This window comes from Camelus ferus, chromosome 32, assembly GCF_009834535.1.
Source record: "Camelus ferus isolate YT-003-E chromosome 32, BCGSAC_Cfer_1.0, whole genome shotgun sequence".
Taxonomy (NCBI): domain Eukaryota; kingdom Metazoa; phylum Chordata; class Mammalia; order Artiodactyla; family Camelidae; genus Camelus; species Camelus ferus.
Genome location: NC_045727.1, coordinates 23,381,824 through 23,391,013, shown reverse-complemented (window position 1 = coordinate 23,391,013; position 9,190 = coordinate 23,381,824). Strand labels below are relative to the sequence as shown.

Genomic DNA, 9,190 nt, shown 5'->3' with positions numbered 1-9,190 from the left:
GGAGCGGCGGTACCTGCGCGGGACTCTCCCGGACGCGGGCGGAAGGGCGCGAAGGCGGGAGGCCGCAGGGAGGAAGAGCGACCCCGCGTGAGCACCCGCCCGCTCCCCGCGCGCGCGCGATCGCCTTCCCAGCGCGCCTGCTCCCCCACCCGCCTCCCGCCTCAGGCCAGGGGCGGGGCCAGGGGCGGGCCCTGGGTGGGCGGGCCCGGTGGGCGGCCCGGGAGGCGGGGCGGGCCGCGGCTGCCGCGGCGGCTGGAGAAAAGTTGTCCCGGCCAGAGCGCGAGCCGCCGCGGGATCCGGAGCTGCCGCGGCGTGCTCCCGGCAGGGGCGGGGCGCGACCACCGGCTCCGCAGCCCGGCCGGCCGACTCGCTGCCGGGGGTGGCCCCGGGACATGGGACAGCCGGCGGGGGCCGCGAGCGGGCGCTGCGTCCCGGGCGGGCGGCGGGCGGCCTGAGCTGCCTGGACGCAGGATGCGCTCCGAGGGCGCGGCCCCCGGGCGGGTGGCGCCGCTGTGCGGGGCGCTGAGCCTGGTGCTTGGAACGTTGCTGGGCAGAGGTAAGGCGGGGGGCGTCGGTCGCGCGGGCTCTCGGGAAGTTCCCCGCGATCCCCAGGACCCCGGGCGTGGGGAGCCGAAAGGTGGGAGTGTCGTGGGGACCTGGGTGAGGGCGCCGGTCGCTGGGCATGGAGCGGCCCCTTCCTGAGATGAGCGAACCCAGTTGGGCGCCGCGTAAGTGAGATAGGGGCGAATTGGGCAGCTCCGGTATCTCCGGGTTTGAGGTGCTTCCCGAGGGTGAGGAGGGGGCGTGGTTGAGGGACACTCTGTGTTTGTTCAGCGTCCCCGAGTCCCGTGAGGACTCAATCCAACCCCAGCGCAATCAACGTGGAGCTGGGGGTCCAGGAGCGGGGAGCCGCGTTCTTTGCGTCTCCTTCCTCCACAGCGTGGCATGCCCCTCCTCAGCTCACTGGGACTGGGACTGGTGACCCACGAGGGCAGACCAGGCCCTCTGCGCCCCCTCGCCCCCTCCGCGGGGTCCCGAGGACCAGTGTTGGCCCACGGAGGAATGCGCTGTCACCGCGCAGTTCCTGGGGATCCCAGCCTGGGAGAAACCCGAGACCCCTTCTGGGGACCATATGTGTCCAGTGTGGTCTGCAAGTGCGCAGAGATGCCGCGCGGGTGGGAGAGCCGGCGGTGCATCTCGGAACCTGACCTGGGCCTCCCAGCAGCTGGGCCTGGGTCAGGGGGTGGCTTTCGCCTCAGTCTCCTCATCTTTACAGTGGGAATGACCACGGTGCCTTGGGCTTAAGAGAATTCAGGCAGAGAAAGCTGAGTGCCCAGAGAGCTCACGGAAGGCTGATATTCTTAGGCCGGCTGCGGTTACAGGCGTGTGGGGCCCGGGCCGGCGGCGGGAGGGCCGGCGAGAAGGGCCTGGAAGCCCGGGAGCCGCCGGCGCCCCGCGCCTTTCCAGCCGGGCACGGGCGCCCGGGGCCGCGGGCAGGCAGGGAGGCGGGAGAAGGCGGCTGCGCGCCCCGCGGCCCGCCCGAGAACCGGGACCGAGTCGGCGCGTGGCAGACGGGGGCGCCGCTTTTCCGCTGCCCGCGCGGGGTCAGGGGGCTCAGGACCATCCGGTTAAAGCGAGACGCGCACGAGTGTCCCTGCCCTTCGCGCCGCGCCGCGGCTCCGGCCCCAGCCCCGGGCCCTGAGCGGCAAACCGAGTCCAGCCTGACGAGAGTCATGGCTCTCTCCCGCCTGGAGCTCTCCAGGCTGGGCTGGAAATGCATTCGGAGAGACAAGTTGCCAACTGATGTTAAAAAGTAGCGTTTGCTTTTCAAAAGTCATTGCCCACTGGCTGAAATTCCAGAAAAATCTACTTTCCTTAAGGCTACAGGTTTCCAGACACACCAACCAGACAAAATTGCTGTTTTAAATAATGTCCCTTTCTCCCAGGAGCTCCAGGTAAACAGGAGTGTGTGTGTGTGTGTGTGTGTGTGTGTGTGTGTGTGTGGGCACGCGCACGCGCGCACGCCTGCGCTTGGGCACGTGCGCGGATGTGAAGGGATGGGGCAGACTTTTCTGTTTTATTCCAAAGGGCAAACATATCTAGAATCTGGTGCCTTAATTCTGCTGTTAGCTCTGGGTTCCATCATTTCTAGGACAGTTTCCCCAAATGTAAAATGGTCGTTCAAAAAAACCCCCCAAAATCCTTCTGGAAACACTTCCAGTGATGTTTGAATGGATATAAAGCCTTCTGTAGAGGGGGGTGGTGTCACTTTAAATTGAGCGAAGGGTGACAGAACCCCATCAGGTTTTCTCCCTCTGTGAGAGGTTTTAATCCGGTTAGAACTCTGCTGAATGTGCTTTTTAAAGTAAGTTGTGGACTTTTCTTAATCAAAGCTTATATTCCTTTTCTTCCTCCACAGAGAGGATGTTCCTTTTGATTTGGAGAAGTGGCCATTAGAAATGTCCAGGGGCAGCGATTTGTTGGAAAGTGAACTTGGGAATTTTGTTTTGAAGATGGTACTTAGACAGAAAGGGGTTGGGGGTGTTGGAGGTAAAAGGGAGGTGTCCCACCCCTCCCCCCAGGCCGCCCCTCCCCCTGGCTTCCTGCTACCTCCGCGTGGTTTTCTCTCCCTGCTTTTGCTTGACAGTTTTCACCACGTGGTTTGGGGGCTTCTGGATCTGCAGCTCATCCTTTGCAAAATGTTTTTCACTTTCTCATTACGGAAAGTGGCAGTTCACTCCTCCCTTTGAGTCTTCTGCAAAGAAAATGTTTGCTCCCTAAGATTTCCTATAGAGAGGAAAGTCTTCTGACCTTTGTTTACATTCGTGCTGTCTTAAAAAAAAAAAAACCAAAAAAAACCATCACTGACTCTTCCTGCCCAAGGATTTAAGTGCTGATTTCTGGAATCCTTGAAACCACTGGTCAATTTTTAATACCGATTGTAAGTTTATTTTCAACTGTGGATATAAGGCTCTGTAATTCCTCAGGGTTTGGAACAGAATCATTGCTCTTGGGCGGTTCCATAAATAGGCCAGGACATGGGAAGAAGGGAATCTTCCTAAGATGTAAGATATGGGCTGAGGTCGGTGTCGTGAAGTGTCCTTGAGTTACAGTTTGAGGAACTGGCCGGGTGTAGAGCAGAGGAAAGGGCGGTGGTGGGCTGAGACGGTGAGGTGTTGTGATGGTTGTCAGTCACATGGTGACCCCTGGGAAAGTCACACAGGCCCGGAGTCTCTTTTCTGAAATCTGGGGCCAGATGTGTTTCCGATTCGGAAAGCAGGTAGGTAGGTAGACAGACAGCGGCACTGGGTCATACACGAATATTGCCTAACGTGCGGGCCGGGCGTGGGGTTGCACCTGAAATTGCTGCCATGCGGCATTCTGTGTGAAAGAGTCACAGAAAGGAGGATAAAGTCCCCGAGGTTGAGAGCAGCCTTGGTCACCAAGTGAATTAAAAACCATCCAACCTTTGGATTGTCAGAGTTTGGGGATTTTGAACTGCCGATTTGGGATTTGGGGCTGGGCAGATTTCACGAATAGGAGGAGGTTGTGGGCACGGCGGGGAGAGGTCCTTCTTGGCTCCCCCAGTGCACTGACGCCGGGCGGTGCTGGTCACGCCTTGTCCGACGTACACTCGAAGTCCACGCGCGCTGGGCACCCTTAGCACACGTTCCTTCTGCCCAAGTTGAAACTCCCCCCTGCATTGGAGCCTCTCAGAAGTGATTTCAGCTTCTCGGAAGCCGTGCTGTGAAAACACCAGGCTCCCGGGCTGGCCCCGGTTCTCTGCTCTACACCCACTGCCCTTCGACGAGCGCTTGCAAACTTCAGGACCCGCAGACAAGCACTGTTCTGTGCATGATGTTAAAAAAAAAAAACCTATCAAAACTGAATGGGCTCCCCCAAATTGGGAGAATCCACATAGCAAAGTCGGGACTCCCAATTTCCCCGAAGACTGCGGGTGCTCTGCCAACCGTGGGTGTGCAGTCCCCAGGAGCAATGTCTCGCCAGAGCTATGCGTGGGGGTCCCCTGGCCCTGGAAGGGGTGGTTATTCAGGGCTGCTCTTCCCTCTCCTACCTGCCTGCCCCGTCCCCTTGGCCATTTGAGTTTGCCCCTCCCAACCTTCTTCCTTCATCTCATTGTTAATCACAAGGGTGGCTAGAGTTAGACAGAGGAGAACTCAGAACCTTCAATTATACGAGTAGTTAGCGCTTTCCTGAGCAGGGGTTAAAACGAAGCCTTTGAATGTATTAGATATTTCATACATCCGTAGTCATGAGAAGCAAGGTTAATAAAAATGAATCTTTGGTGTATTAATTGGAGTGAAAGGGAGTACTACTGAATTAATGGAATAAATGGAAAGTCTGATTGATAGAATATTCTTACAGCAACCTACTTTGTGGAAAAGTCAGGTTTATTAATAAATTTGCATATGGCAAAATCCACCGTTTTGAGGCCAGAGTTATAAATTTTGGTAAATGCACATGGCCGTGTAAATACCAACACAATTAAGGTACAGAACATTTCTGTCACTCCCCAAAATTCCTGGTGCCCCAGGCGCAGCCCCTGGCAACCACTGATTTGTTCTCTGTCCTTAAGAGTTTTGCCTTTTTCATAATTCCATAAAAATGGGATCATGTAGTATGCAGCTCTGAATCTTGTTCACGTGGCATGATACATGTAATATTCACCTGTTAGTCGTCTGTTCCGTTTTATTCTTTTTAAAATTGAGATACAGCTGATTTACAATGTTATGGAAGTTTCAAGTGTACAACATAGTGATTCAAAATTTTCCAGGTTATTATCTATTTATAGTTATTATAAAGTATTGGCTATATTCCCTGAGCTGGACAATATGTCCTTGAAGCTTATTTATTTCATGCATAGTAGTTTGTACCTCTTACTGCCCTCCCCCTGTTTTGCCCCTCCCCCTCCCCACTGGTCACCACTAGTTTGTTCTCTGTATCTGAGAGTCTGCTTCTGTTTTGTTTTATTCATTAGTTTGTTTTATTTTTTAGATTCTACATATAAATATTATCATACAGTATTATTGTTTCTCTGTTTGACGTATTTCCCTAAGCATAATAACCTCCAAGTCCATCCATGTTGTTCCAAATGTCAAAATTGCATTCTTTTTCATGGTTGAGTAGTATTCCATTGTGTATACATGCACCACATCTTCTTTATCCATTCGTCTGTTGATGGACACTTAGGTTGCTTTGATATATTCGGTATTGTAAATAGTGCTGCTGTGAACATTGGGTGCATGTATCTTTTTGAATTAGCATTTTCACTTTCTCTGAATATATGCCCTTGAGTGGAATTGCGGTGTCATATGGTAGTTCTATTTTTGGTAGTTTTTTGAGGAATCTTCATGCTGTTTTTCCACAGTGGCTGCACCAATTTACATTCCCAGCAACAGTGCACCAGGGTTCCCTTACTTGCTAAATCAAAACTGCAATGGGAATCACCTCACACCTGTTGGAGGTTTATCATCAAAAGGGCCACAAATAGTCTGTTCCTTTTTAATGCTGTATACTAGTCCACTGGATGGATAGACCACCATTTATTCATTTCCTGATTGATGGACATTTGGATTACTTCCGTTGTTAGGTGTTTATGAAAAATATCACTGTAAATATTCCCAAACAGGTTTTCATGTGAATGTGTTTTCATTTCTCTTGGGTAATCCTAGGACTGGGATTGCTGGGTAGTATGATAATAAGTATATATAACTTTATCAGAAACTGTGAACTTTTTCCAAACATGGAAACGTTTTGCATTCCCATCAGCAAGTTGTTTTGTATCATCTTTGTGACTTAGGGGGAGGGTACAGCTCAGTGGTAAAGCAAGTGCTTAGCATGCGGGAGGATGTGGGTTCAATCCCCAGTCCCTCCTTTACAAAACAAAACAAAAAGCAATGATCAGCTTCTTTGTAACTTAATGTTCTCTGTTTTGTTTTGTTTTGTTTGATTTTTGTTTAGCAGTACTAACAGGTGTGTTGCAGTATATGTTTGAAGTTTTAACTTTCATTCTATAAGTAATGATGTTGAGCATTCTTTCTTGTGCTTATTTGCTGTCGTTATATTTTCTTTGGTGAAATGTCTTTTTCAAATCTTTTGTCCATTTTTTTATTGGTTGTTATCTTCATATTATTGATCTTTGAGGGTACTTTATGTATGATGGATACAAGTCCTTTTTCAGATGTGTGTTTACAGATATTCTTTCCTAGTATGTCTTTGGAAGAGCAAAGTTGTTGGCTTTTTTTTTAAATAAAGTTTGGTGTGTTTATTTTTTTTTCTCTTAGTAATTGTGCTTTTGGTGTCACATCTAAGAAATCTCTGCCTAACCCAAGATTCACAAGGATTATCCAAATGTCTATAGTGATGTTCAGGTATCTTATATTCCTGCTTATTTTTAATCTTTTTGTTCTGTCAGTTATCGAGACAAGTGTTGAAATCTCTGACTATGTTGTTAGTTTATTTACTTTTCATTTCAGTGCTGTCAGCTTTTCACTTATGTATTTGGAAGCACCATTTTAGGTGCATGCATGCTTGGGACTGTCATGACTTCTTAGTGAACTGACTCCTTTGTCATTACACAATATTCCTCTTTATTTTTGGGAATAGTCGTTACTCTGAAGTCTGTTTCATTTGATATTAATATAGCCACCTCAGCCTACTTTTGATTAATATTTGCATTGTAATATCTTTTCTGTCTTTTTTTTTTTTTGGAAAACTAATCTGTGTCTTATATTTTATGTTGATTATTTATAGAGGGCATTTATTTGAAGTTTGCCTGTTTATCCAATCTGATAATCTCTGTCTTGTAATCATCATGTTTAGACCATTTATATTTAATGTGATCACTCATATATTTATATTGAAATCTATCATCCAGCTTTTTGCTTTATGCTCCATCAGTTGTTTACTCTTTTCCCCTCTTTTTTCTGCCTGTTTTCCTACTGGATGTATTTTTTATGATTCCATTTTATCTCCATATTGGCTCATAATTTATACCTCTTTAAATTTGAGTCATTGCCCTAAGGTTTACAAAATATATCTTTAATTAATCAAAGGCTGCATTCAAGTTATGTCATACTGCTTTATATGCTGTATAAGAAATTTAAGACAATATAGCACCAATATTTTTTTTCCTTTTCAAGCATGTACATCTTACACCCTGGGTCTAGCTAAGAAAATTTTTACTTAGAGATTATTTGTATATACTTTGAAGAAGGATACCAATTATGTTTAACTGGCTTACCTTTGTTTCTGAGTGGGGACTTCTGATAGCCTTGAAATAGGACTTTATTCTTTCCTGCCCGTATGCTGAGCTGAACAAAAGTGCTTCTGCACCTTAGAGATTTACAAGTTACTGCCTTTAAGGAGAGGACAAAGGTAAAATACAACCCAGCCAGAGTCTGAATTAGCAAAGTTTCCAAGACAGTGGTTATAGGTATCTCCCGGAGTGGGTGAGTCCTTGTCTTCTGCAGTGCGTACATTTCTTTCTTTTTTCTTCTTTTTTTTTCTGTTTAACGATGCTCTCAGTGGTATATTAAGAGTGTTAAGTCCACATTTGCAAATGTCTGGGATCCTAGGTAACTCAAAGACTTGATGTAGAAGACCATGTCTTCTCTACATAAATTTTTATTATTATTAATTATTATTATTATTATTATTATTATTATTATTATTATTATTATTATTATTATTATAGTGTAGTTGACATATAGCATATTAGTTCCTGGGGTACAGCATAGTGATTGGACATTGACAGACATTATGGATTGGTCAGAGAAGTCTAATAACCATCTATCACCAGACAAAGTCAGTGCGATAGTGTTGGCTACGTTCCCCGTGCTGTGACTGATTTATTTTACAGCTGGAAGTGTGTACCTTGTAATCCCCTTCCTTTTCTTTTTTGTTTTTCGTTTAATTGAAGCACAGTCAGTTACGATGTGTCACTGTCTTGTGTGCAGCCCAGTGTCCCAGCCACGCATAGACATACATACACTCTTAATCTCCTTCTGTAAAATACTTCGTCTCCCTTGCTCAGCACCCTTCCTGTTGGCAGCAATCTGGCGAGCTCTCACCTATGGATTAATTACGGAGGGTCAGTGTCATCAAAGCAGAAGGATGAACTTGAGCATCTGTCCTGCTAGGCGCTGGGCGAATTGGTCAGAAGCCTCTGGTGCTAGCAGCAGAAACGCATCAGGGCCACCTAAGGAGTCAGGGGTTGGGAGCTTCTGGCCCTGAAGGTACGGAAAAGGACTCGTTTCCTGAAAGTCTGAAATTTCCTGCTCAAGATCCCTTGTAGTTACAACTGTTGTCAGGGTGTCACTGCTGGGAGACAGGGGCCCTGACCGTTGTATTTGGTTTTATCTGCGCCCGTATTTTAGATTCCAGAGAAGAGAAACCCAAGACCTTGACTGAACTTTAGACTCATCCAGGAGTCTTGAAGGAAAGCTACTCCCCAGTGGGCTGAACCAGGATCTTTCTAGGGAGGGATGGAGTGGGGTGGGTGGAGAGCCAGGGTTGATCATTTCCACTTTTTAAAAGCTCTTCGGGCGATTCTCAGGTGTTTCCAGGAAGGAGAACAGGTTCCTTAGGGCCGACTCTGTCTGGGAAAGATGAAGACAGTCTGATGGACAGCTCCACCATGAGTATTCAAGAGAGAAGTGATGAATCTCTTTGAGTTAATTCTTATTTTGTGGCTGGCTTTATTCCTTTGGTGACTATGTAAGTTTAAAAAGCGAAAGCTCTGAACTGTCCCTGGAAACAATGAACAGTACATATATATATAAGTTTAAAAACATATGTGCAGTGAGAAAAAGAAAGAGCTATCAAGCCGTGAAAGACATGGAAGAGACTTGAAGGACAAATTGCTCAATGGAAGGAGCCAGTCTGAAAAGGCTGCGAACTGTACGATTCCAGCCAAATGACCTTCTGGAAAAGGCGCAGCTACAGAAACATTGAAAAGATCATGGTTTCCAGGGGGTGGGGGAGAGGGAGGGAGGGAGGGAGGGATGAACAGATGGAGTGCAAGGGATTTTTAGGGCGATGAAATTACTCTGTAGGATACTGTAGTGGTGGCTACACGTCATTATGCATTTGTCAAAACCCATAGAATGTACAGCATCAAGAGTGAGCCGTCATGTAAACTACAGACTTTGGCTGATAATAATGTGTC

General features: G+C 47.6%; 1 protein-coding gene across 2 annotated transcripts in view; it reads left to right on the top strand.

The window, feature by feature from the left end:
- Window positions 1–239: 239 nt before the first annotated feature.
- The window catches only part of TMEM132C (transmembrane protein 132C), a 304,399-nt gene continuing 295,448 nt past the window's right edge, over window positions 240–9,190 (top strand). Inside the window, exon 1 of one of the 2 annotated variants that reach the window (XM_032471231.1) lies at window positions 240–556. In XM_032471231.1, the coding sequence (XP_032327122.1) occupies window positions 472–556 (85 nt within the window). In that variant the 5' untranslated portion in view covers window positions 240–471. The remainder of the gene's footprint in view (window positions 557–9,190) is intronic. The other variant, XM_032471233.1, reaches the window with a different exon arrangement.